This window comes from Poecilia reticulata, chromosome 16 (assembly GCF_904066995.2).
Source record: "Poecilia reticulata chromosome 16, P_reticulata-male-v2, whole genome shotgun sequence".
NCBI lineage: Eukaryota > Metazoa > Chordata > Actinopteri > Cyprinodontiformes > Poeciliidae > Poecilia > Poecilia reticulata.
This window is the reverse complement of record NC_088845.1, coordinates 16,300,320-16,327,461: the sequence shown is the minus strand read 5'-3', so window position 1 is coordinate 16,327,461 and position 27,142 is coordinate 16,300,320. Positions and strand designations below refer to the sequence as shown.

At 39.7% G+C, this 27,142-nt stretch overlaps 3 protein-coding genes across 10 annotated transcripts in view; all 3 read right to left on the bottom strand.

Annotated features, from left to right (window-relative positions):
- Positions 1–8: 8 nt before the first annotated feature.
- On the bottom strand, positions 9–11,852 carry pbxip1b (pre-B-cell leukemia homeobox interacting protein 1b). 5 transcript variants are annotated; one of them, XM_008431709.2, is made up of 11 exons: positions 11,709–11,852; positions 7,633–7,709; positions 7,225–7,300; positions 5,942–6,015; positions 5,421–5,724; positions 4,479–4,685; positions 4,340–4,363; positions 3,738–3,790; positions 3,370–3,480; positions 2,979–3,213; positions 9–2,850 (listed from the first exon to the last, which is right to left on the bottom strand). In XM_008431709.2, exons 2-11 carry the CDS (start codon positions 7,681–7,683, stop codon positions 1,388–1,390), a joined length of 2,598 nt encoding a protein of 865 aa, XP_008429931.1. In that variant the 5' UTR covers positions 7,684–7,709; positions 11,709–11,852; the 3' UTR covers positions 9–1,387. The 5 variants fall into 5 exon arrangements, with proteins under 5 accessions (XP_008429931.1, XP_008429932.1, XP_008429933.1 ...); XM_008431710.2 differs by having other exon boundaries at positions 9–2,847; XM_008431711.2 differs by having other exon boundaries at positions 3,123–3,213.
- A 1,458-nt stretch (positions 11,853–13,310) lies between these two features.
- Positions 13,311–15,349, bottom strand: lenep (lens epithelial protein). Its single transcript, XM_017309595.2, has 2 exons — positions 13,595–15,349; positions 13,311–13,469 (listed from the first exon to the last, which is right to left on the bottom strand). Exon 1 carries the CDS (start codon positions 13,889–13,891, stop codon positions 13,697–13,699), a length of 195 nt encoding a protein of 64 aa, XP_017165084.1. The 5' UTR covers positions 13,892–15,349; the 3' UTR covers positions 13,311–13,469; positions 13,595–13,696.
- An 84-nt stretch (positions 15,350–15,433) lies between these two features.
- shc1 (SHC (Src homology 2 domain containing) transforming protein 1) overlaps positions 15,434–27,142 on the bottom strand; it is a 31,421-nt gene continuing 19,712 nt past the window's right edge. For 3 of the 4 annotated variants that reach the window (XM_017309593.2, XM_017309594.2, XM_017309591.2), the window contains 9 exons: positions 26,939–27,058; positions 23,964–24,017; positions 23,531–23,582; positions 21,192–21,318; positions 20,898–21,060; positions 20,589–20,646; positions 20,266–20,382; positions 18,490–18,746; positions 15,434–18,394 (listed from right to left, as the gene is read on the bottom strand). In XM_017309593.2, the coding sequence (XP_017165082.1) occupies positions 18,266–18,394; positions 18,490–18,746; positions 20,266–20,382; positions 20,589–20,646; positions 20,898–21,060; positions 21,192–21,318; positions 23,531–23,582; positions 23,964–24,017; positions 26,939–27,058 (1,077 nt within the window). In that variant the 3' untranslated portion in view covers positions 15,434–18,265. The remainder of the gene's footprint in view (positions 18,395–18,489; positions 18,747–20,265; positions 20,383–20,588; positions 20,647–20,897; positions 21,061–21,191; positions 21,319–23,530; positions 23,583–23,963; positions 24,018–26,938; positions 27,059–27,142) is intronic. The other variant, XM_017309592.2, reaches the window with a different exon arrangement.

The window sequence follows — 27,142 nt, the reverse complement described above, 5'->3', positions numbered from 1 at the left end:
CCCAAAGATCACAAAAAAAAGTTTATTTTCTTTGACGTTATAGAAGCAACAAGAAACATCCAAACTCAAATTCACCACATGACAAAAAGAACCACAGCGAGAAAGTGTGCAAACATACAGATATTAACACAAATTTTAAAGTAACACAACCTATTTAAATTAAAGACATAAAAACAAGCAAACTTGCTGAACATGCCTGTACCTTAAGTGCCCAACATTTGTTTTCCACACAATGCCTGTTGTAAGAACACAATTAAATACTTTTCTATGCAAAACAAGTTGGATGCAACATTTACAAACAATACAAATCAATGCCAAATTCTCAAACATAAATTAATATCCAACTTTCTTTAGTAACCCATGTTGAAGCCTGCTTTAATATCAATGGTTTAGTAACCCACAAAACAGTGATGAAGAAATATGACAACCTGTATCTCCAATAAGTGGAGCTTTAGTAAACATTAACAGTGCACAGTGCTGTATGAGCAGGAAGTGTTTAAATAATAATAAATAAAAAAAATATAATTCTAGAAACTAAGTTCAAAACATCCAAACTGCTCCAGCAGGTTTAAGTTTTAACATTACTAAACAAGATATTCAAATGCATTTTTGGATATATTTACATAATATGAAGTATCTCGATATGAAAACTTTTGATTTTAAAGACGTTACTGAATGAAGAGAGCAATGTTTGAAAGCAAACCTTAAGTTCAGTGTACAGATTACAAAAAGCCACGTAGAGGACACAGCAAACATGTGGAGCCCTGCTAAGATGAAACCAAAACATAACTTTTTGACACACATGCAAAATCATGTTTAGGAAAAGACCGAAAACACCATGAACATAATTGGTGGTGGCAGTATCATGGTGTGGGGCTGCCTGATTCAGCAGGGAAAGAAAACTGGTCTGAGATGACGGGGAAAGAGATGCAGTGCAATTCTGGAAAAAAAAAAAACATGTATAGGCAGCAGATGGAAGTTCACCTTGAAGCAGAATGACCCTATTGACGTACAGCCGGACCCACAAGAAATGATTTAGATCAAAGCATCTTAGAAACTCCACGTTTAAATCCGATTGAGGATCTTGTTTGGGAATTGGAAATGAATGTCAACAGATGCTCTCCATCCAAACAGGTGTGTCTTGAGCTATTTGCAAAGCTGGATAGGCAAAAATATCAGTCTGTAGATGTTAAAATCATTAAAACTTGTAAGCTTGGCCAGCCTGTGCGATACAGTGAATATATGAGCAAGAGTAACATTTTAAAGTTTAGCGAAATGTATTAACAGATGGAAGTGGCACAAAGAAGGGCTGGTTGACTGCCTGATAATCACATTGAAATAATTGTGGTCCTAAAGAAAGTGTGTCCTCCAGCCTATCCAATCATAATCAGCCACGTTCTTGTCCGTTCTCCTTCCTCCATTCACCTTTAATCCTCTTCTCCTTCTCCCTGCCTCCTGGGAGTGAAAACATTTTCAGGACTTCCTTTTCAAACCCTTCCATTTCATCCTCCAGGTCACTATCTTCCTCGTCGCCATCCTCCACCATGTCTTCCAAAATATCCGCCAGATCGTCCACAAAGTCCTGGAAGCTCCTCTGGTTGTGCACAAACATCCCATCCTTGAAGAACTCCAAGGCGATCTTTCTGAGCTCCGATGTTTTGGATCCATCTACTCCGGCCTCCTCCATCTTGGTCAGATAGGTTTGCAGTACAGATTCGAAGTCTGATAACGGGACAGGGAGGAGCCCCTCCGCCTGGGCGCAGGTCTCCAGCGTGTCGCACTGCTGCGGTGGTTTGGGGTCGTGTTGGAGGCGTTGTCTCTGTTGGAGCCAGTATTCTGGTTGTCCTACGGAGGGCTTGGGGTGGGTGTGATGGGGCTTTCGCTCACCATACAAGTGCTCCTCCTTGTGGCCATGGTTCCCTGGAAATTCATGTTCGTCGTTTTTCTTTTTCAGGGAGTGTGACTGGTCTTTTCCCCAGTCTACATGGTGCTTTTTCTCTTTCAGTTTCATCTCTTTGATCTTAAACTGTTCCGAAGTCTCGTCCTTCCTCTTGAATTTCTTCTCTTCTTTCCCGTTTTTGCTCTTCCTCTCATACTCATTCCACTTTTTCCTCTCATCCGTCCCTGTCCTTTTACCCTGGCTTTTGCTGTTGTCCCACTGCTTCCTCTCACCCTTTCCTTTCCCTTCCTTACCAATCTTATCCTTCCACTCAGGGTCTTTTTTATCTCCTTTCTCCTTCCAATCTTTTCTCTCCTGCTTTTCTTTGCCTCCATGTTTCCCTTTCTTCCACTCCATCTCTCCCTTCAGCTTCTCATCGCGATGTTTTCCTCCTTGCCACTCCCCTTTCTCCTTACCTGTCCATTCTTTACGTTCATGTACTTTCTCAATGTTTCCCTTTTTCCGATCTCTGTCTTCCTTCCACTTTGTCCTACCTTCCTTGTCCTCCAAGGTTCTACCATCATCTCCTCTTCCTCCCTTCTCTTTCTTTAATTCTTTCTGCTTCCAAGCACTTGCCTCATCACTTTGCCTCTTTTGCTTAACTGGCTTATCTTTGTCCTTCTCAAGCTTCCCATGCTCATGTTTTCCCTTCTTCCACTCCATTTTATCTCCCTTTTTGAGCTCTTTTCCATCTCCTTCCTTCCTAACAGACTTATCTTTCTCCTTCTGCTGTTTTTTGTCATTTATTTCATATTTAACCTTATTTGGATCTTTCTTCTGCTTCTGATCTCCCCAAGTCTTCCATGGCTGTTTTCCAGGTGGTCCAACTGAATCCTGCCTGCCATCTTCTGTTTGGTCACTAGGTGGTGATGTAGAGTGTTTCATGGCGGCCTGATCAGCATCACTGGCTGCTGGAAGAGACACCAAAGACAATAAAGCAACACAAAGTCCGCAAGAAAAGTAAAAGAAAGACTAAACTTGCTCTGCTTTCCCTTCCTGTTTTTAGTAACTAATCCCCTTCACCTCCTAACTCTTGTACCTGGGGAGAGTTTTAAGTTTGTCACAGTGGATCTCAGGGTTTCTAGCTCTTTCTGTAGGGCCGGGACAGACTCCAGCTCTTTCTTCATCCTGGCGTTCTCTTTCTGAAGGACAGGGAGAGATGCAATCTCTGTCTTCAACCTACTGTTTTCCTTCTCCACCTCCTCCCAGAGCAGCCGCTGCTCCTCTCCCTCTGCTGCCTGCTCCTTGGCTACTTTTAGCTCCTCTTTCTGTGCCTGGTTGGAAGGAAAAAAAAAAAGGAAAGGTAAAGAAGCTCCCATGAGCATGTTATGCACTCGCTGACACATTTACGCAAAGACACATTTGTTTTACACATATATAAATAAAATGAACTAAGGAGAAATGAAGCACTGGACAGAATGGAGTCACACCTGAAGCTGAGCTTGTAGTGCAGAAATCTGCTGGTTCCCTTCAGCTAACTTATTCAGGAGCTCAGAGCTGTTGTGATCTAAACCTGGAGCTGCTTCGGGACTAAGCCACTCCTGTCAAATCGCAAACAGAGAAAAACAGTCTTGTCATCTCGAAAATATTTCTAAGGAAGCAGAAGTTTGAGGTGAACTGCTGCTATTCAAGGCTGCCCATGTTGGTCTTCCAACAAGCACAGCCCAGAAAATGCTAGCGTTTTCAAAAGTAATTATTTATGACCTTTATGATGTTAGAGAATGCAAGTTGTTGATATTGGATAAAAGCGATTAAAAGTGACGCCAATAAAAACAGAGAAGGAGAGCATCCGTCTAACCTGCTCCCCTGGTGCTTCCGTATCCTTCAGTTCCCTTGTTGTATAGTCACCCTCTGCAAATCATTATGGAAAGTGTCAAGTCAATGTGGATGACTACTGTTAAATAAGCACCACAGGTTTAGCAAACAAGCCAACTTGCACAAGTAATAACCCCTCAACCCCAAAGTTACCAATCCAACATCAAGTTTCCTAAAATGGGGAAAAGAGGGCAGTCTGCAAATTTCTGGATAAAAATGTGCAAATCTTGTTTTTCTGTAGGCTAAGTCTTCACATATACATGTTTTTCTTGTTTGTTTTTTTTACCTGAAATTGTATACAATTTTTTAAAGTCCTTTTGCCAATAAGCATGACATGAAGGGTCCAAGATCCTTTACAATTCAGTGTGGTTAATTTATGCGTCATTTTAATATCAATGTTCGGATAAAACAAACATCCCTCTTCCAAAACAAAAGGAAAAGCAAAACCGACTTTTAAAGTGAATTTTAAGAAGCATCCCATGCAAAGTCCTTTAATTCTGCGTGCATGTTCACAAACATGTCGTGGCCAAGAAAAGCTGAATTACTTTACTTAGATGCACACACAATAGGACTAAAACAACCTACCCTCATCGAAGTCCATGAAGACACCTGCAGGCACAATACACCTCAGTCTCAGAGCCTCCTTTAGTCTCGTTAGTCATTGCTTCTGACATCAGACACAAGTCTAAAACACCATAGCAACAGGTTCATGGGTGATGCTCACCAGAGAAAAAGACGGTGCCGAGCCCCAACAGAATGAGAGCAGCCAGGATGCATTTGTTAAGAGAGAACACGCCGTCATTCTCTCGCTGGGGCACCTGAAATTCTTCTTCCACTTCTTCTTCCTCCTCTTCTTTTCTTCCGATCTGCTCCAGGAGAGACTTTCTTCTCCTCTCCACCGACTCTCCCTCCTCTGTCCTTTCACCAATTCCTAAACAGACAACAGAAAGGAATCTTTAAGGAGGCTACATTTAGACACCTGTTAAATTAAGTTTCTGTGCTTTACTGCAAACTACAAAATCTTCAGACGCTGAAACTCAACTTTGATATGAGATACAAACTGCCACTTTATTATTACGTATGCCATGTCGAAAGGATTGCTCACGCTTTTACCATTGGAACTGCCTTCATTCTTTGTGACATGGACTCAACGGGATGTTGGAAACATTAGTAAGAGATTTTGTTTCATACTGACATGATGGCATCACACAGTTGCTGCAGATTTGTCAGCTGAACATCTATAATGTGAATCTCCTGTGGATGTTTTATCACATCCAAACTTTCTCCCTTAGGCTGAGATCATGTGACTGGAGAGGTCACTGGAGGACAATGAACTTATGGTCATTTTCAACAAAGCAGTTTAGTCCTTTATTCAGCTGGAAGTAGTAAAAGCAATTCTTGCTCACTGTTGAGTATGATCTAGGATCTGTGATGCTGTGGGCCCGTTTTTCTTTCAAAGACTTCAGGAACCTTGTTAGAGTTCCTGGAATTATGTATTCTTTGAAAAACTAAAATTTGAATAAGAAAAATAAATAAATAAAATGAAACAGGTAGTCATAGGTACATTTGATTTGTCCAAAAGGTTGCAGCATTCCAGTAGAAATTTAATATAAACAGGCAGTTGCAAATAGCTGTGGTGGATAACTTCCACCACAGCAACACTTACCTGACTGCTGTCCCTCTTGGTGTGGCTCCTCTTTATTTTGCAGATGAAGCGTTTCTTCTAGTCGAAGTTCCTCTTCTGCCGGTGAAAACTCTGCACCTCCAAGAGTCTCTGTGCTGAGCAGTGAGACTGGGGGCCCGTCCAGGGAAGACGTCAGGAGGGTGTAGGAGTCAGAGGACGAATCCGGGTCAGGGGAAGACCTCGTCGGTGCCTCAGCTTTGCTCTCAACGTCACCGTGGTCCAAGGTGCCAGAGGCATCCACAGATGGAGGATTTGAGTTGGAATCTGCATTTTGATCTTCAGAAACCTAGAGGAAAGAATTATTGTTTTTAAAAAGTTTGAAACTCGCGAGTCAGTGGGTAGTGAACAAAATAAAAATAAGTGACCCTCTAAACGGGAATATTATTGAATAGGAAGCATCAGAAGATGATTACCGGCTGGTTAGAAATGCATAGAAATAAAGCTAGAGGACATTGCACACGATACTGTAGGATAATACGGTGTTATGAGTTATGGTGTCTTACTCGGTAACCCTCCTCTGGGAGTCTTTCTTCTGCAGACTCTGCGCTATTTGGAGGCTGATTTCTCTCTCCTGGTCCTGGTTCATCAAGAAAACAGAGGAAGCATTTAAAGCAGAGGAAGCATTTAAAGCATTTAAAGCAGCAGTTCAACATTTCCTAACAGTCAGTTCTTGAAAGGGAACCATTCAGTCTGTTGTAAAACTTTGGCACCTCAAGAACCTTTGACCAAAGTGATTGTGGATATGGCTTTAGTTTTATTAACAAGAGGAAACTGATGTTCAAGTAGAACACAGTTTGACTGTTCTTTATCATCATTAAAGAGCGGGAAATGTGTTTATATAAAAAGACTGAGGCAATAAAATAAAACAGAGCCCTCAACTAAAAGATTGCAGAACCACGTTGTGTTTACACGATGCTTTGCTGCACCATCTTATCATCACAGAAACCATTATAAATTATACTTATCATCAGAGCTGCCTGAGGAAAATGCAAGAACATCTGTAAAAATATTAACGCTGAAGTAGAACCAGACCCTGCAGCATGACAATGACCCAACACATACCAATGAATTCACCACAAATCTCCTGAAAATGAAAAAGTAAGAAAGTCTTGGGCAGATCCTGATGTCACAAGACACTGCAAGGTCACCAACAGGCTGCGCATTTGCAAGAAAAACTTTAAGCATCTCATGGCCGAAAGCGAGGAGCAGGACACACTGTCCTCTGAGATTGGTAGATGGCTACTAGAAGCGTTTTAGTGAAGTGATTTTAGACAAAGGAAGAAACAAAGGATTTTATGGGGAAGGAGAGTTAGGGTTAAAAGATTAAACATTTTGGGTTGTTCAAACCTTTTCTTTAGTCACGTTTCTAATTCTCTAATAAGAAAAACATTTATTTTATTTTATTTATTTTTAAAAAGTTTTTATACATCTCAATCACTTTATCTTCTAGAGAGTAATGACAGAAAAACTATTCCAGGTTAATCAGATTCTCTAATAACTGAAGCAGTTAAAAATCTGTGAAAAAATTGACTGGACTTATCAGGGTCTACTTTTCAGATTTTAATCTAAGCTATGGGAGGAAATGAGGGATCAGTTCATTTGTTGATCCTGGTTCATTTGTTGATCCTGTGTCCCCTGGTGAAAACCAGGATCAACAAATGATCCAATGTCAGGTTTGGTGAAAACCTAACATTTCACCAATATACTGTACACCTCAGAAACCCATTAATGTTTTTGTGGGACATGAAGAAAAAGGTCACATAAATAAGGCATACTGTAACTAGACCTGTGGCAGATGTGTGGCTTTCTTCATGCTGCTTTGTTCCCTCTGCAAGGGGCCTCAGGGTTTCAGCAACTGTCTCCTATGACGACGGAGACAGAGTCATTACCACTTGATTAAAGACCCATCAAAAAATTGCCATGTTAAAAGGTGAATTTAATATTCAGGAACCATTTCTATTGACAGTAAGTAACATTTTACTGACATAATTAATAACACAGAATGTCCCTCTGTTTTTTTCTTTTTACAACTTTCACATTAAAAATGTTTTATAAACATTATGACACAAACCTAATTCATATTCAGGTGACCTGAAAGAGAAACAAACTGGGACAAAGCTCTGTTTTTTTTTTTTTCCGGAGACATGTTTAATAAGGTCACACACGACTGCTTAACATTTCAAAGTGATTATACCTCAGATGTGAGGATGGTCCAACTGTTGTTGGCAGCACCGGCCCCAGACATGACCCCCCAGAGGCTTCGCCCGTCTCCTGCAACACAACACCGGCATTGAAAACAAATGTCGTGATTAGTAATAGTTCCACGAAATGAAGCGAGTGGAGAGTGAGGAAAAACTGTGCTCTTCTGTTTCTTAATGTGTCAGGAGTTCAGCTTTTCTCCCTCCACTTGTAGGTACAAGAAGAAGCTGGCCCGCTCTACTTACTGACAAAAACATGGTGAGACATGAACACCGAACAGATTTCCTGCACATTCAAATTTGATACCTTTTGAGATGTGTATTACTCGTAGAACGCTCCGTCTAAAAACCTACAAATTCAAGCAGTTGATGGATAGACAGACAAAATGGCGACAAAAATATGTAATAATAAATATTCAGACGTTTCAATGATATGAAAAGACAATAAAATCTGGCAACACAAGTGTTTTTCCGTACACCGTTTTCTTCTTCTATCCTTATTTAGATCTGTAAAAAAGTTAAAAAAAATTTCCAAGCCAGCACAGGAACCTTGACTTTTTATATATATATATATATATATATATATATATATATATATATATATATATATAATGTCAAAACTTTTATTAGCTCTCCTCTACAGGAAAAAAAATCATTTTAAAAACAGCCTGATGGTAACCTTGAGATTGCATTCCTCTGGTCAAGAGTTATATGGCAGCTGTGACATTAATGATAACCGGGTCTTTCCCCCCCCCATTTCACTTTTACAGGAGTGATGAAGAAAAATAACCTGGAAATAAGAGTTTGGCCAGTCTTGGCACAAATGTGTGTCCTTGGAAAACACAAAAGTTTTTACTGCAAAAAAATAAATAAAAAAGTAAGTAGCTCTGAGAATGAGTCGGCTTGAACGTTGAGCAAATACATCTCCACAAAGGGAGCTTTAAAAAAACATTTCTTCTTAGATGCTAATAATGTAAAGTCCATTTCTTCTGATTCTTTAGGCAAATGTGAATCGCATTCATGAAAATAAGAGGTAATTTTTCTCTACAGTAAGACATTATGCAAATCTCAGGAGTCAGCGTGGGTGTTTTTGTGCCACTGGATCATTACACCTGCTGTGAAAATGATTGTAGCTTCTCATTTGACCTCTTCCCTCACTCTGTACTCCACTTTGAACATGAGGAGCAATTCTGTTCTGTCTACAACAGAACATTTGATGAAGCGATTTTCAGCCCAAAAGGTGAGAGACGTTCAGGAGGTTTTTTTTGTTAAGACAAACTCAACAGTTAACCACACAGAAACCTGACTAGACAGTTGCTAAGGGAAGTATTTAATGCACGACTCTCATTTGATAAGCTTTTTTTGGTAACAATGAAATGATAACATTTTCTCTGGGCATCAGTGACTCAGAATTTCCACTTTCAAAGTGCCTTAAAAAAGGGCAGTGTTCCTGTTTGTTGAAACATTTCCTAAACACTACCTTTTCCAAACATATAACCTGGTATTTGGTAAAGCTGGGATCTGATTTTTGTTTAGATCCAATATTCATTAACAGGTGGAAGTTGAAAAATGATCAAATTAGTAATTAACTGAAAAAGTGACAATTGTATACTCACATTACACGATATCTTTTTCAGCATTTATATAGTAAATTTAATGAAGAAAATAAGTTATATTTCCGTGTGTTCTCAGAAAATAGAACATAAGGTAAATTTAGGGAAAAAAAGGCTAAAGCATTTTTTTTGTCCAGAATTATGGGGAAGACTGCTGACCTGTCATTCTAACACTGTTTACCATCCATCTGGGAAACATGCAACTTAGCTGTAGCATCTTTAAACACCCAAACATCTTTTTCTGTAAAATAAAATGGATTGCAACAAATGTCCAATGTGTTAATGGAAAATTGATTGGAAGGAAAAGGACAGTGCAAAACTTAAGTTAACTGTAGATATGAGAACAGAGAATCTCTGAGGCATCGTCAAGAGGAAGATGAGAGAAACCAGAAGCCACAATGGAGATGACCTGAAGCAAAGCATCAAAGCAACCTGGGCTTCCTGAGCACCTCAGCTGAACCACAATGCCTCCATGCCATGCTGCACTGATGCAGAACTGAAATAAATGAACTTTTCAGTGGTATCCTAATACACAAACACATCTGTAAGAGTGAATGGATTAACAACAAAATGTTAAGATAGGAAAACAGTGTGTGTGTGTGTGTGTGTGTGCGCGTGCGCGCAAGCAATCAAACAATTAAAATATGATTTATTAAAAACAAAAGGGCAGAAAGCCTGTCTGAAGAGGTGTCACTTCAGATTCTTCGTTTACTTCTCATAGCCTACAGAAGATCTCACTTTGTGTATTAATATTATTCATAAACAAACTGCCGAGCTACAAAATGAAAATAATCGACAAGTAGGACAATCCCTGTGCGGCCTGCAGCTTTAAGACATTTACATCTGTTTACACAAGCGAAGGATTTGGATGCCAGCCTTTGCTATTCGGCCTCACCCATTCTACTAACATAGAACCTACTGTAAAGTGTTACAAACATTTAGCAAAACTGGGCCTGTGTGTGTGTGCGTGTGTGCGTGTGTGTGTGTGTGTGTGTGTGTGTGTGTGCAGGAAGTCTTATTGCTTTAGGAGAATTCAGTTCTTCATTAGTAGTTTGTGAGCACAGGAGGCCTTGTGGGCACCCTGGCTTTTGACTAGCACAGAAATGTTTTGGCACAGACTCGGGTAACTAAGGCCTGCAGTGCTCTGAAGATGGAGGCTAAAGACGCCTTTCGTTTCAAAGTGATTGGTTTGTTCAATAGACGTCTTCCAAGCAGCGCAATTTAAATGTCCGCCGTATTTTTAAGAACACGGAGGGAATAGGATTTCAACAGAGAGCGCTCAGATTACATTCTAAAAGAATATTGTTATTTTACACAGTCATTTCTTTAACCCACGTCATCCGACTGTGATCTATAAATGCAGAGACACCTCACTTATGCCCACAATGGCAGGATAATGACACACTTCATTCCCCAAATTCAATTTCCTCCCAGCGCAATTTAGGTCTCCTAATCCAGTTCCTCCCGAGAGAAGTCTGCCGGATCTAGCCTCGGGCCCCACAAGGAGCATTGTGGAGCATATAGTGGAATGGTTTAAATAGATGGCAGCTAAATTTAGCTGCTATGAGATTGACTAGAGACAGAAAAGAAGGGGGGGGGCATGCAGAAGATTGCCACAGGGAATGCAAGAGAAGCAGCAGTTTAGTCTAAGGACAGTTTTAAAAGGATTACATGCACCATAAAGCTTGATGCTTTTCGGAGAAAATGCATATTTATTCTAGAGTTCCAAGAGTTAAAACTCAAATGTATTCCCTATATACAGAAGGAGCCTTCCTTTTGCTTTTCAGTAAACTCCCAGCTCCGTCTGACGTCCCTTTACTTCTTCAAATAAACATAACTCAATGTTTTCCCTTACGTGCATTATATGCACAGATGACAAAATATTTATTTTTCCCTTTGAATAAAACATACAAACACATCAACTGTCGCAGCGCTGGATCTCATCTGAAACTCTCCTGGGAAAATAAATGACCAAAAAAGGTCAAGGGATTAAACGACACAACAGGATGTGTCTTTAAGGGTAGCAGCGAAGCAAACACTAAAATAACTTGTGCGTAGAGGCTCCAATGCAAAGCAGCCACGATATGCATTCATAATACGCAAATATAATAGTCTGAATGTGCGGACGAGACAGGAAATGTCAACAGAGGATGGCTCAAGTTGAATAAAAGCTAAAAAAAAAAAAAAAACCGAGGATATTTTTTGGAATGTGACAAAGACTTGCATAATTTCAACATACTGGATGAATACCAAAAGTAGCCATATTGTTCCTCTAATGCTGTAACATCAAAACATTACAAACAAGTTTTCCTTTTGAAGCGAGCGACCAGGAAAACGTGAAACGACGTAGGCGGTGCCGTGTGAGGAAGAATAATGTACAACTGCTCTTTAGAGGCTAACATAAACAAACAACAGAAAATGAGTAGGAAACATTAAAATTCAGGTTGTTCTTATCTTACCGTGTTGGGGAACTTTACTCCAGACCCCGGAGAATGTGAGAGATACAGCAGGCTGTTCAGTCTCTTTCCAACCAACTTGGGAACTTTGAAGGTGAAGTCTGAACTCGATGAGTTACACGCCAGTTGACCAATCACACTCTGAGGTCGTTCTAGTCCCGCCCCTTTGTCGCAGCGCTGAACCAATGAAAGACCAGTATCAGTTTTCCTCGAAAAACATGCTCATGGGTTGTTTGACAAGTTGGTGTGGACGCTGTGAAACTTATTTTAAATTGTGTCACGCTACTACCGCAACCCTAAGGATATGTGATTAAGATTTATTTGGTGTGCAAAGAAAAACGAGCACATAATTGTGAGATTAAATGAAAATTATACGTTTTTTAAAAAAAGTGTGCCAGCATTTAGCAGATAAAGCTTTTAGGGATTAAACTGTTGGGTTAAGTTACAGAACAATATCCTAAGCTTTGGGCATAATAAGGAGTACTGTTCAGTTTATTGATCATCCAAATATGGAAAGAGTAGGACACGACCCAACACCCACCAAGACTCTCCAGCTTAACACACAGGCCTGTCAAAAAGAGAAATTTACAAAGCAACGAAGAGGACCCTTGGTATCTCTGGAGGAGGTGCAGATTTTCATAGCTAAGATGGGACAATCTGTTGATTTGAAGAAAGCCATTGGCAGAAGACTGCCATGACAATTTCAGATCGCAGTTGCCACAAGCCTTGTGGAAAAAAGTTGTTCTTGTCTGTTTAAGATTTTCTTTGCAGTGATTGCCATAGGCAACATCAACTTGAACACACCATCTTGACTCTGAAACAAGGTGGCAGCAGCATCATGCTGTGGCCTTTTCATCAGCAGGGACAGGGAATCTGATCAGAGTAGCAAAACTCTTAAGTATTGGGTTATAGGGTTACCCTCTGCAATGCAGCAACTCAAAACATACAAACAAATCTACAATAGAACAGTTTAAATCGAATCATTTTCATGGGTAAGACTGACTTATCCAAAACTCAATAGTTGATTAAATTTGAAAGTTACAAACTGATATTCACAGACCCTCCAATCTGAGCTTTACTGCAAAGTAAATGGGTAAAGCGTCAGACTTCAGTATGCAAAGCAAAACTATAAAATGTTAAAGAGATGCTCTGCAAGAAGTTCACAACTTTTTAATATGTTTTACATTACAATGCCCCCCAAAAAGCACGTTGTCTTCTGTTGAATCTGTTAATATTATTTTATGTGTTATTTTTGGTTATATTTTTAGGTAGTCAGTATGAAGAAATTAGGTTGCTTAATATTACTTTTACTTCTGGGTTGCAATGATTGGGTGCCTCTTATTGAGCATTAGTTTCTCACAATATTCCCATTTTGAGTGGTAAATATTTGAAGTCAATATGTAATCCGGACAAATACAGATCAGTCTTAATTAATCTCTTACTTGTACAGGGTTGTAGTGATTTTTTTAAAATGAAATAGTAGACTTCTCACCACAACAATGCTTTTGACAGACAAACCTGGGCTTAGTTGTTCCACATAAAGTGCCAGACATTCATCCGGCATATTTTAACTATCAAATAATAAATAAAAAGAAACAGCATATAAAGGTAGAAATATTTAGTTTATTGGCACATCAAGGAAAAGCAGGTTAGCACAGTCCAAAAAATTCCAGGATCTTCAGAGTGATGCTCTAAAATGTTGACCCCAGTCAAGTAGCTTTGAAGAATGATTCCTCAAACCTCAAAATGGACTTCATATGGACACTTAAACAGAAACGGATGGATTTGAAATATTGCCACCAGGAAAAAACAGTTTGCTTAGTGATCTAAATATAAAAAAGAATATTATTTGGCTTGGTAAGAGCACAGTTGCACAAGAGATCACTCACCACAGCTTTTCCAAGAATGTTCTTCATTTGCTCCAAACAAATGCAGATTAAAATTGCATTTAATACGTCGAATGTTTACAGCTCGTGTTTTCTTTCGGTCCTTCAGTCAAGAATCTCCTTTATACACCAGCAGCAGAGGAGGAAATAAAGACACTCCTTAACCGACTGGATGAAACCATAGGAAAAATTCCCTCCCAGGAAATTCTTGCCCCGTCCGAGACCCATGGTCATGTCCCGCAGGTGCTGCCCCAAAGAGGGCGCAGGCATGGCCTGGGGAAGAGGACGCTGAGGGTGCATGGCTTGGGAAGCAGAATCGATGCAGAGGCAAAGGTGACCTGCCAGTGAGAACGTATGTGGAAGGATGCCTGTCAGGTCAGGCCAGCCCTACGGTAGCCTGTACTGTCCAAAATTGCAGCTGCCTCCATTCATATCCAGGATTTTCTCTTCTCATCTGCTGATTTTTTTGAAAGCTTTGTTTATCACTCTCGTCTGTGTTCAATCCCCACACAAAAACTGCTTAGGACACCCCACTGTCACAGCTTCTGCTGACAAATGGGAGAGTTCCAGTAGGTCCCCACCCACATTGCATCTTTTGTTTAGGACAGTAAATGTTGGACCTTCACACATTTCTAGCAGTGTATTGCAGTGCATAAACACCTCAGATTTGACCCTTCACCCACAAGAACAACGTTTCTCTCGGTTCTTCAAAATGTCCCCACTGGACCACGGGTGTCCCCAAAATAATCCTTTATTTCCGGCAGAAGGCTTCACCTTATCTTCAAAATAAGAGCAGCATTTAACCTTGTGCTCAAAAGGTTTTCTTAATAATCCGTTAATAGTTGTAACTTCAAATGCTGATTGATTTAAACCTTGAATGCGAGTCTGAATTGTGAGATAGTATCTCTACAGTATCTTAATACATTTGCTGTCTCAGTCTAAAAGTGTGTAAAAAAATTACGAAATCTGTTTTTACTGAAAATTGCTGCCTTACTCCAAGTCCGTCTCTGATTGGGTGATTAGCTCTTGGTGATGGCTCCTGTCCCAGGAGCACACGTTGCTGAGAGCTGAGCTTGGAAACTGACCAAACCTTGGACCTCATCAAGAAGGTTTTGCCTGACAGAGTCAGAGATCTGGACTTTTTTGGTAAAATGTTACTGTCAAAATGCTACATTTATCTAATTTTGTCTTGTTCCAGTATGTGAGACGTATCATTTCCAGAACAAATCCAGATTAAGAAAGTCCAGATATCCAAAGGTCCACCTTGAGCCGTCGTAGCAGAAAAACAAACTAGAGCAGCAGCAGCAGAGATGAAAGTGGGCAAATAACTTGGGCAGAAATGCAAGCTACTTCCACAAGTGCCTCATATGACTAAAGTAAGGCACTTTTTCCTTTTTAATTTGTGGCTGTTCTTTGTGGTTGTTCTGGTACATTAAGTTCATACTTCATACCAAATCTCAATCAGTAATTTTACTAGTGAATCCCCTCATCATAACACTTTACTTTCTTGGTAATAGGAGAGTAGAATTAGTGCAGCATCTGTGCTTCATTATTTCGCTTGCACAATTAACTAGGGAATAAACAACATTTTTGATTGGACTGATTCTGCTTCGATTAATCCTGAAAGACAAAAATCTGAGCTTTTGTGTCTCTCAGATTACCAAGACGAGACCAAAAGAGTTAGACAAGGCTTTGGTAGATAGTTCTGGTTAATACAGTTAAACACGGTTCACACTGCAGGATACTTTGTTTTGATTTCAATTAAATGCATTTTAGGTCAGTAAATTAACAAAATCAGCTAAAACGCAACTAAAACCCACAAAGAGCAGTCATGTATGTATATATACATATATATATATATATTTATGTATGCAATCTATATTTTCAGTTACAGGTGTAAACAGACATGTTTCCCTATAAAGGAAAACAGAATGAAAAGAAAATATAAAGTACAAATCAATATCTTTGCACACAATTCAAAAAGAACCTTTGGCTTAAAATCATAAACAGCATCAACGACACTATTACTACTGCGAACAACAAAACATCTTTTTTAAAACATATTTCCATGCAACAAAAGGCAACTGTGATGAACAACAACACAGGACCGGTTCACTAATGACAGGAGGGTCAGCTGAGTCTATTCCAGCACAACATGCACACACAAAGTAACGACAGAGCTCCTTCCTGGTTTTCCTATTTCTGACCCATCTGAACAGTTGCCACTCTGGGTATGTGCGCACGTTTGATCACATGTGACTTAAAAGGTCCCTTCTCACATTTCGACATTTTTGGTTTCAACCTCTCTTAACATTCTAATGCGAACAACCTTAATGCTGTACAGTCTGCGTTCCTCATTGAGTAAGTCATTAAATACACAATAGAAACAATATTTAAGCTGACCACTCAAAAAATTATGTTATTTACAGGTGATCAAGAAACATATCCTCCCTCTCGCCCCACCCCCTCCCCAACGGTGACATCAAGTATCTGTGACTAGAAGCTGAATGCAGGAATGTGCATCAGAGGAGATTGCCATCACTGGAGCCGCATGCTGTCGTCATCGGGGTGTTACTTTTTGCAGAGTTTTTGCTAAACTGAGAGATTCTCCTGCAGTTGACTACGTCTGAATTAAGTACATAAGGTGACTGCATTGAAAAAACATGACTGCATTGAGGAAACAAGGCACAATCGAAAAAGATATAAAACGCGTCATGAACTGAGGGGAGAAGAAAACAACGGCATTAACTCCCCCCCCCCCTTTTTTTGAATCCTTGTATGTTTGAAAATAGCACACTGAAGATCGAAACTGCTTCAAAAAATGATCTATAGTCATGTAGAGCCACTTTGTTTCACAAAAGGTTTTTGATTTTTTTTTTTTGTTAAAAAGATGATTTCATCTTATTAAACAATACAATGACAGAATACACTGCATTAGTTTTTGCGAGCAGAACGCTCTTACTTAAAGACTGCTGAGCATTTCTCACCTTTGCTTTTACTCTGAAGCTATAACTCATAGATTGTCAATGCAAACACACTAAAGTGCCATTGAAAAGCAACCTTCATGCTTCTCAAAATGCACCATTTCTTTTTCTCTGTGGCTGACATCAGTGTACTTTAAAAATCTCCTCTTTGACGCAAGATTCAGGCACAATCACCTCAAATTATTTCTCCACTAAAAAACAAGCCCATTTAGAAATGAATATGATGCAACTAGGCATGGGCCAGTTAACCAGTACTCGTGTGTACCAAGGTTTTAAACATGTGTGGAACAGAATGGGTTTCAGATGAGACGAGAATAGAGTAGCAAAACGCCACTAACTGTTTACTTGTTGCTGCCCATTACAGGTCAGCTGGTGATAAAACATGGCGCAACACTTTACAAATTCAGTCGCATGTTTTGGAGCGCATCCGACTGTGCTATCTACCTGACTAATTATGTAGCTACAGTTTAAAATATCACAGTTTAGTAATAAAGTAAATGTTTTCACATCATTTTAACTGTAACAACCAATATGTGTAATTTTAGCAGCAGCAGAAATAACTGTTGATATTCTGTATCAAATAAAGGGAATTACATCACATCACTAATTTGTTTAACAGGTTTTTACATTGTTTGACTGCATTATAGATTTTTACATTATGAGAATATAATACAGACCCATGCCTAGAGACAACTGCTAATAGTCATGGCTTCTCTTTTTTTTGTTGTTGTCTTTTTTGCAAATACCAACCGAGTTTATGATCTTTGGCATGACATGAGAGTGTGCATGGCGTGTAAAGGTGTGTATATACATTTGCATGTGTGTTTAAAAGGTTTGGGGAGATACAGCTGTTTTGGATCTTCCTGCACTCCACATGTCCAGTAAGTTTTTTGACTCATGATTACAGAACAAAATATACAAAAACACAATGAAGGATATGATGGTCTTTAGCGTAGCTTTTGCATACAGTCTTTCCTCCAAGGTCCAAAGTCCTCAAACCGGAGTGACTCCTCATAAGATGAGCTGTGCACCCATGTATGCATATTTGCCCGTCTTGTCACGCTTACTTCTCCGGTGAGACTTGAAGGGTGAACTGAACTCGGTCAAGTCCCCGAAACCGCCTGGTTCCTCCTCCCCCCAACCCCCAACATAAATGCTCCAGCGAAGAAATATTTCCCCTCCTAAATAAAGACACCAACCATCTCAATCCAAGTCTGTTCACGTTCCTCCACAGTTCAACCATTTTAGAAAACAATGACATGTATTCGTAAGCAGTTCTGTTTTTCTCCTCATAAACGCATAAAAACATAAGAAAAAGAATTGCATCGGTTTTCTGCCCTGTTGTGATGTTGGTGAAGGGCTCCTCCCTGCTTCACAGTTGGTTCAGAAAATGCAGCAGTGCCTCTCTGTGGTGGGTGGGTGAGTCCAATGGGTTTCTAGGAAACTGCAGGTCACAGACTGGCAGAAGATGTGGAAACAGCAATAAGAAAGTGAGTTTTTTTTTTTTTTTTTTTGCTGAGAAACAGGTGATATATTTTCATTATTTTGGCTTGTACTCGTGTCGTTTCATGGGAGTGCTGTGTGTAGTGTCGTGTGTAATAAAGCATATGATTTTGGGAGTGTGTTGTGTGGATTTGGAGAGGGAGTGAGAGCCTATTTTTGGTGGAGTATTTCATTGGCGTGTGTGGCTTCAGGCCCTGCGCTCCACTGGCTGCTGCAGGAACACTTCACTCCCGGCTGACACAATGGGCAGTCTGTTGTCCATGTGGTAGCTGATTAGGTGGCTGACGCTTCCAAACCGGTGGTCTTTTGTGCGTACCTAATGGAGGGGTGGGGAAAAGCATCATGTGTTACCATCAACGCCACTACATCCAACTAAAATGTAATGCTTCTTCAACTCCCCCCTCAACTTACCACTCCCTCTGGGTCGACAAGAAGCAGGTGCTTGGGCTGACCCCCCTGCTGCCCTGTAAGGACGTACTGCCCGGGAGTGGTTCCAGATTCCCGCACAAGGAAGTCTCCGTCTCGGGTCAACAGTCTCTCCGCCTCTTTTCGACTCAGGCTACCGTGGAACCAGATTTCGTTCTGCAGCTGTTGCACCAGCGACGGCGGTACCACCACTGATGTTGGGCCAGCGTGTCCAGACACTCCCAAGGCATCATCGAGCGGTTCTTGAAGATAACAAATGAAAACAGATTGTAACATTGTAGCCTGGTTTAGAGGACATGATAAAAGATATAAACACAATGGAAGATAGAAAAATGGGTAGATGGAATAAACAGATTGATGGTTTGTTGGACAGACAAACTGATGGACAGCTTGAAGGACAGATGAACTGAGAAATGAACAGATGGAAGAAAAACAAATGGATATGTATGTATAACTGGATGGAGGATCAGCCTCCATCCAGTTATACATACATTCACTAGGATAAACAGGAGAATGATCGAAAAATTGATTAATTAATAGTTGGGCAGGCAGACCAGTGTGCAACTAAGAACAATATTGAAATTAAACGACTCCACTTAAATTTTGAACTATTCACCTGCTGTGGTCTGAACGCACAAGCTAACAACTTCCTCCTGGTTTGCATCTGGAGGAGAAAGCTGCACTAGAGTTTACATCAGACCTTAAGCATCCTACCTGACCTGGGCCGAACTCGTAGGGATTGTGTCTGCGTCAGATGCAACTTTAATTAGAGGCCTGAGGTTGAATTAAACCCAACATGTTTTAATTGAGCTTTTGCTGCTTTTGTTTTTATTGCACCATTTGGTGCATTGTTACTTCTCCCATTTTTAGCTTTTGTTCCAACATCTTCAAGCTCCATTTTGTCGCTTGTTGCAACCGCAGGGTGAATCAAGTGCAAATCTTCTGGGATGCATTGACAGGAGCAGAGCAGGGCTGCGTAACGCATCTAGTTGTACACTGTGCTGCAGCTGTTACACTCTAACTCCTGCACTTTACCTTCTTTCCTCAACTAGGCAAACTGCTTCCTCCTCTATTTAAACTATAAATAGATTAACACAACATGGTTGTCTTGATTAGGGTTCTCTGTCCTGAATGTGCTGACACACTGGAGAATGAAATTAAGAGCACCATTTGAGTGGACAAACAGACTGACCAATGATCAACTTTGAATACTGTTTGGTGGATTGAAGGATCGACAGGTACAAATAATTTAATTTCTGGAAATAAAATGGATTCTCTTTCATACTTGTTCATATTTTGTACAACAGAAAAATATTCAAGTCAAACACTCGCAAATCATTAAAAATATAAATTTCTATATCTTCCAAGCTGCATCATAATTCTGCAGACAATGCAAATTTAATGTGTAAAACTGAAGCTCTGCAATAATGTTTAGTAAAATGCTAATTTAGTCCCATATCTTTCCTCATTGCTTCTCTTTGCAGAAGCTTCTGCTTTTAGTTTGAATCTGCTGGAATAACAGCTTTTTATTTCCACTGTTAATGTACAACCTTTATTTTCTGCACACAGTAATTACCAGTTATTCTTCTGTTTTGATTACAACCCACACATCTCATTTACAACAGTTCATATCAGTGTTTCCTAATTTCCCAGCAAATTGCTTTATTGTGGCACCTGTGCATTTCACACAACCGTGCATTTGAGCTCAGAAAGTTAAGAAATTACATTTTAAACTAAGCTAAGCTATCGAGAGAGACTCACTCATGTCAAAAACGTCTCTGTGAGCATTTCCATTAGCTGCTACAGGAGGTCTGGGTTTTTCCACGTTCACGTATGATGGGTCGTCAAACAGCTCCCGACCTCCTTCTTTGGCACCCACTAAAAAACACATAAAAATGTATAAAAAGGTGTACAAAGACATTTTCTTCTTTCAGGTAAAAGAACATGAAGAAAATAAGACAGCATTTACCTATTATAAGGGCTAAAATATATGTCTTCAGTAAAAAAAAAAACTAAAAAAAAACACTTTTTCTTTCTGAATTCCCAAAGAATGACAGGCACAGAGAGGCAAAGACGGAGCTCACCTGGTAGAGGAGGCACAGGCTGTTTGTGAATGTCACTCTGACCTGGCTGCCCGTAGGGCTGCAAACAAAAAACAACCAGAAGACCAAAATAATGTAGGTATTCTAGGATTACTAAAGTAATTAAAAAGGTCAAAAAATTATATGAAGCAGATTTATTCCTTCTGGGTTACAGTAACATTTGCCACAGCTTCCAAGACTACGACTTGAAAATGCACTAAAGTACAAGTTAATAACCAGCAGTGTAACCAGGCCAGTGGTGAATTTAGGCATAAGCAGATTTTCTTCCCTCTCTAATCCACTCATTCTTACCAGTGTTGCTCCTGGACGGGTCCTCATGTCAATCAGTCCACCAGGGGGAGGCTGCTTATCAGGAAAGTTATTATAGTAAGGAACCTCGGAAGAAGGAGGAGGAGGAGGAGGAACAGCCTCATCATCTTCTTCCTCCCATGCAGAGCCATCAAAAGGAGCCATTCTGACAAACACAAGATGTTTAGAAAATGAAATACAGAAAAAAAGTGGGAAAAAAAAACAAAAACAGTGAGTGGCTGAGAAATTACAAAAAAAAAAAAAAAAAAAAGGCTGCAGTTTATATGTGAGCTGTACCTGTCATGAGGTGTGACCAGTTTGGGGGGTTTCTTCAGGTACTGCTTGAAACGCAGCTCAAAGGCCTGGCCGATGGTGCTGATGACTTCCTGTGCCAAACCCTCAGAGCACTCCAGGATGTGACATGCTGCAGTCGAGGAGGTACACAGAAAAGATAAGAAGTCTGCAGCAACATGCCCTTGAAATAAATGCAGCACTCAGACAGGCAACACCATTGAATCAGAGGCAGGGCAAGAACGAGAGCAGGAGAGAAGAGGGAAGGAGAAATAGTAAGAAGAGAGAAGAACAAATGAGGAAAGAGAACAGAAGAGCGAAGAGTCGGAAAAGAACAAGCACAACAAAAAAGGAGAAAAACAGACGAAAGCAAAGGAAAAGAGCAAAGAAGTAAGAGAGAGAAAAAGGTAAAGGAGAGAAGAGAGAATGAGAATGCAAAAAAGAAATGTATGCATTTATAAAGCACCTTTTTAGCAATATTTTCAAAGTACTTTACAAAGAAATTTTTTTTTAAAAATGGCAATGAAGTTCAATCAACTTATACCAACAGCAAATAAAAATCTGAAATGTGTTAAATTCTTTAAATGAAGTAAAAGTGATTGGGTTGAAGGCAAAACAAGTATAACAAAAGAGAAAAGCAGACCAAATGAAGATTTAAATACAATAAAGTAACTTAATCGGTGAAACAGTTAATTCTAAGATCCTTTTTAAAGGTATTAAAATAGTCAAGTACTCTCAAAGTGTTTGGGGGAAAATTCCTCGTCATAAGAGTCTTATGTACAGTACAGTAAATTACTTTTAATCTAGGTGGAACGTCAATTTCAACAAACCACAATATGTATTCATATGAGGCTTGTCAAAGCGAAAGTACCTTTTAAAGAAAACAAAAACCTTTAAGCAGGTATCAAACATACTTTTAATGAAGCCTACATTTCTGTGTTAAAAATAGATTATTTTAGATTAAAAGACCAATAAAATTGTTTTCATTAATTTAAAGAAAAAAAGACAATCAGTCCGATTGTGATGAATCTATGTAATGCGTTCCACTAAGTGAACCAAGTTACTGAAATAAATAAACTTTTCAATAATATGCTAATTTAATTAATATTTATAAGATAAGGGGGGTTTAATCAAGTGAAAACCTAAAAAAACAAATAAATCCTAAAGTCATTGCTAAAAGCAACAGGAAGCCTGCAGAGGTATTTAGATCCATGAGTAATTTGCTCCTCCTTCCTGACACGCTCTGAACTCCTCTGCATTCATTACTGATGGGGCAGAAGAACAGATTACTGTCAGAACCTACTCAAACGTTTCTAACCTCCTTTTATTCTTTAAGCAAAGAAAAAAAACATCTTATCTTTTCTGCATCTTATTTTCAATAACAAGAATCTTAATTTTGTTCTTTCAGTTCAACAACTTAAATTTATATTATCTAGTCCAATGGTTCTCAGTCCTTTTCTAACAAGTAGTATGTATTTTTATAACCCAAATGTTATCAGTAGTAGCTGAATCACAGGAACATTGGATCAATAAGGCATAACAGATGCAGGAACAACTGGGGATAAAGAGAAATATAACTGCATATCATCTACTTGCTGATAAAAGCTCGTAAGTTACTTTATCACGTTGCCCGGGGAACACGGAGCAACAAGACAAGGACAGGGCTATGTTTAGAGCCACGTAGGAGCCCACATGTAATAGGTAATAAATGTAACAAAAGAACCACTGTTCAGTCAGCTAAATTATTTTAATATTGAAGCCAGAAAGGTCAAACTGGTTTTGAATCCTGTTCTGTAAGATTTCATGGTGAACAGAAACAGAAGCGGCACTTCAGTCGTCAAGCATTTTCAGGACAGCTGTTTCACTGCTGCCACAAGTCTGTGTTACTGCAGCGAAGATTGTTGGTTTAAGAACCTAAAATGTAAACTCAATCAGCTTGGGTCTGGATGGATGGCTATGTTTGGGACACAAAGCCAGATATTTAATATAAGCTAACTAACATATTCAGCATTTATTAACGCCCTACATGGTATGCTTGTTTGATATGTTGCGTATTCTTTCTTCCTGTCCCGTTTGTATTTAATGTCACAGCTGTGGTAGGCGGTGTTTTAAATACCAACCCTAATAAAGCGGATAAGCTTTTTCATGCACCTAATGGGATTAATTTATATTTCAATGGAAATGTTAGGCAGAAATGATGACTGTATAATCAGAGTGCGCAATTTCAGGCTCCATTTCCATGTGTTGCACAATTCAACACAGCAATCAGGTGATTCATGTAAAAATTCCCCACAAAGGAGTCAAAGCTGTGGTTTCGGACAGAGACAGCTGCTGTTCTTGCTCACCTCTCTGGTTGACTGGATCTTTGGCCACATACGCTACGTACTCAGCTGTATCCTGTGGGAACGAGACAGGGGAAACACAGTTAGAGGAGGAAAGGAAAGGGAAAAATCAATAGCAGGAAAAAATGAAGGGCAGGTTTAAGATCGAAAGACTGAGATAAAGACAACCAGACGGGTAAAGCAGCAGCTGTAGTCTCTAAGTTGGGACAAGGGTTAAAATCGTAAGGCAAGCTGAAAAGGAGAAGACAGGAAGTGATGTGGTCAGAGACTCTGAGCTAGTAAGGCAACAATGAGGTAAGTGGAATTCATAGGAATAGACAATGACTTAAGATAGGAAGGAAGCACATGCAGGCTGAAGAGAGATGGAAAAAAGCCAGAGTGAGGTCTGGGCTCAGAGAGAGCGAGAGACGGATTGAGAGAGAGCTGGGCGACTCACTGGGTCTCCTCCAGAAGCAAAGGAGATGGACTGCATGTGATGGTTGGCGATAATCTGTGGAGAAAAACAGGGGAAGAACGGGGGACAAAGAAAAGAAAAGGAGAACACACGGGTGAGATGAAGTATGCGGGGAGTGAAATGAAAGCGTCTGGATGGGACACAAACATGGAGTCATTACTGAGAAAAGGCATTTTTTTCCCTCCACTGAACACCATCATCTGCAGCAGACACTTCTAAGATGGGATGGAGCACTTTTGTAAACAGTCTGCAACAGCCATCCAAGACGAATCAATATCAACATTAAACCGTATTAATGCTCCTCCGCCTGTATCTGCTCCCTATGCCTGAATGGATACGTGTGCAGAACAACATGCTTCGTTGTGTTGGTATACATGACTGTACGCCGTCTCCCAGCAGACTGACCACTTTGCATCTATTAACACATTAGAGGTCTTAGAGGAGCAGCACATCCTGCCCAGTGGCAAGAATGAAGCCAGGAGGAATCAGTCCAGTGAATGAGGCTCACAAAGTGGAGTAACTAATGTATCTGCATTAATGGCCCAGAAAATCCCACAGCTGATCAAAACGGTGAATTGTGTTGCAAACCCTTAAGATTTGTGTTTAACATACAAGGAAGGTGGTGTGTGTATTGCAAGCAAGGATCTTAGAAAAATTATTTCCATAAATAACTACAAGACCTCTGTCAGAGATGGCAAATACTGAATGGACACTTAAACAGGATTTGAAAAACTAATTCTTTAAGGGTTGATTGTTCTCTGCAGTCTATGGACTTTGGTCTAGGAGAACCGTTTAACTTGTGGTTAGTGTCTTTAAGACTATTCTTTAAGATAAATTTTATGGTTAAGTGCTGCCAAAAGCCTTACTGCTGGACAAAATACTAATGCGTCTTCTACTTCCTCCTTGAGTCGTTTACAATGGTTGTGTGTTTGGTTGGATCTCTTTCAAGGTTCAAACCATTGATGGAGTTTTTGGTGTTTTAAGCTTTTTCTTGTTGTTTATTACTCCTTTTTTAAAAAAAGTATCCCTGTTTGAATGCTCAATTCTTTTGTTTTCTTTCACACAGAAAGCACTTCGGGCTTACGAATTCGTGTTTTTTCCTGTCGTCTTCCTGTCCTTTCAACCCCAGGTTAGGATGCTAACACTTAAACTGAGTCTGCAGGAAGTTTCTTCTATTCATACTGGGGTTATTCCCCTGAACTCCTACACATGCTTGCTCTGTAGGAACAATTGCTGCAAAATCAGAGACTTCACCCAACTGGCTGGGCTTACTACTTACATTCCATACATAAATGTTTGATAACATTTAGTATCGTTTAATGAACTGAATTTTGATTTTACTGAACTTATTTAAAAGTCTGACTTGCCAATTCCGATTTTGGCCAATACCAGTTTTTATTTTGTCTGAAATTTCGCTAAAAATAGCAAGAAAGTTGCTGAGATGGCAACAGTGGGATGACTGTCAGTAAATGCAAACATGAAGTAATGATCTGGTGAGCTGATCTATCAGTCAAACCTTTTTTACGGGAGAGCAAAGGAGGGCAGCGGTTGATTTTTAGACCTTTGTTGAGGTAGATAAGATCTGGGAATAAGCTTGGCTTTACATGTAAGCAACGACTGACCACCGATGTCCCAAAATTAAGAAAATCGGCCAGTCGATAAATCAATGCAGCCCTGCTGTAAGCTGGATTTAAATACACATCTGAATCTGATTATATGATTACAATGAATTAAAGCCCATATCGGCACTCCATATGTAAGCTGAAGTGAAACTGAATTGAACTGTAATAATTGTATCTTCTTGATTTATCTTCTGTGATACAAACACCTGTGCAATATAAGCCACTTGCAGTACCGGCATTGCTGCAGTCCCTGTTTAACAATGCATCACTCTTGTGGCATTCAAGGAGTAAAACTAAAAGATGAAGCCAGCTGAAACAGCTCAAACAATGTGTCAAAACTAAAACCAAAGGACCAACCTTTCCACATATTTCTAAAAACACTTTCAGTCTAACCTGCTTGCAGTCAGAGGCCAGTAGATTGAGGCTGCTTCCTGTCCTTTCAACCCCAGGTTAGGATGCTAACACTTAAACTGAGTCTGCAGGAAGTTTCTTCTATTCATACTGGGGTTATTCCCCTGAACTCCTACACATGCTTGCTCTGTAGGAACAATTGCTGCAAAATCAGAGACTTCACCCAACTGGCTGGGCTTACTACTTACATTCCATACATAAATGTTTGATAACATTTAGTATCGTTTAATGAACTGAATTTTGATTTTACTGAACTTATTTAAAAGTCTGACTTGCCAATTCCGATTTTGGCCAATACCAGTTTTTATTTTGTCTGAAATTTCGCTAAAAATAGCAAGAAAGTTGCTGAGATGGCAACAGTGGGATGACTGTCAGTAAATGCAAACATGAAGTAATGATCTGGTGAGCTGATCTATCAGTCAAACCTTTTTTACGGGAGAGCAAAGGAGGGCAGCGGTTGATTTTTAGACCTTTGTTGAGGTAGATAAGATCTGGGAATAAGCTTGGCTTTACATGTAAGCAACGACTGACCACCGATGTCCCAAAATTAAGAAAATCGGCCAGTCGATAAATCAATGCAGCCCTGCTGTAAGCTGGATTTAAATACACATCTGAATCTGATTATATGATTACAATGAATTAAAGCCCATATCGGCACTCCATATGTAAGCTGAAGTGAAACTGAATTGAACTGTAATAATTGTATCTTCTTGATTTATCTTCTGTGATACAAACACCTGTGCCATATAAGCCACTTGCAGTACCGGCATTGCTGCAGTCCCTGTTTAACAATGCATCACTCTTGTGGCATTCAAGGAGTAAAACTAAAAGATGAAGCCAGCTGAAACAGCTCAAACAATGTGTCAAAACTAAAACCAAAGGACCAACCTTTCCACATATTTCTAAAAACACTTTCAGTCTAACCTGCTTGCAGTCAGAGGCCAGTAGATTGAGGCTGCTGGTCGAGATAGTGAGGCTGATTGTCATGCCTGCGAACTGCAAGTTACTTTTCCCCAGTATGGACGTCAGAGAGCGAGAAGAAGGCTGCAAGAGAGAGGCATACATGGTTATGAGTTGTAAACAAAACACTTCGAACACAGCAGAAACAACTAGTGTTTATTTTATTAT

What these genes read in the sequence shown, in the direction of transcription:
- pbxip1b (XM_008431709.2), bottom strand. Translation starts at nt 7,683, where the DNA reads ATGTCTGGGGCCGGTGCTGCCAACAACAGTTGGACCATCCTCACATCT. An exon ending in GGACCATCCTCACATCTGAG is followed by an intron (nt 7,301 to 7,632) that starts GTATAATCACTT and finishes CCGTCGTCATAG; the next exon opens with GAGACAGTTGCTGAAACCCT. An exon ending in AAACTTAAAACTCTCCCCAG is followed by an intron (nt 2,851 to 2,978) that starts GTACAAGAGTTA and finishes TGTCTCTTCCAG; the next exon opens with CAGCCAGTGATGCTGATCAG.
- lenep (XM_017309595.2), bottom strand. Translation starts at nt 13,891, where the DNA reads ATGCACCCTCAGCGTCCTCTTCCCCAGGCCATGCCTGCGCCCTCTTTG.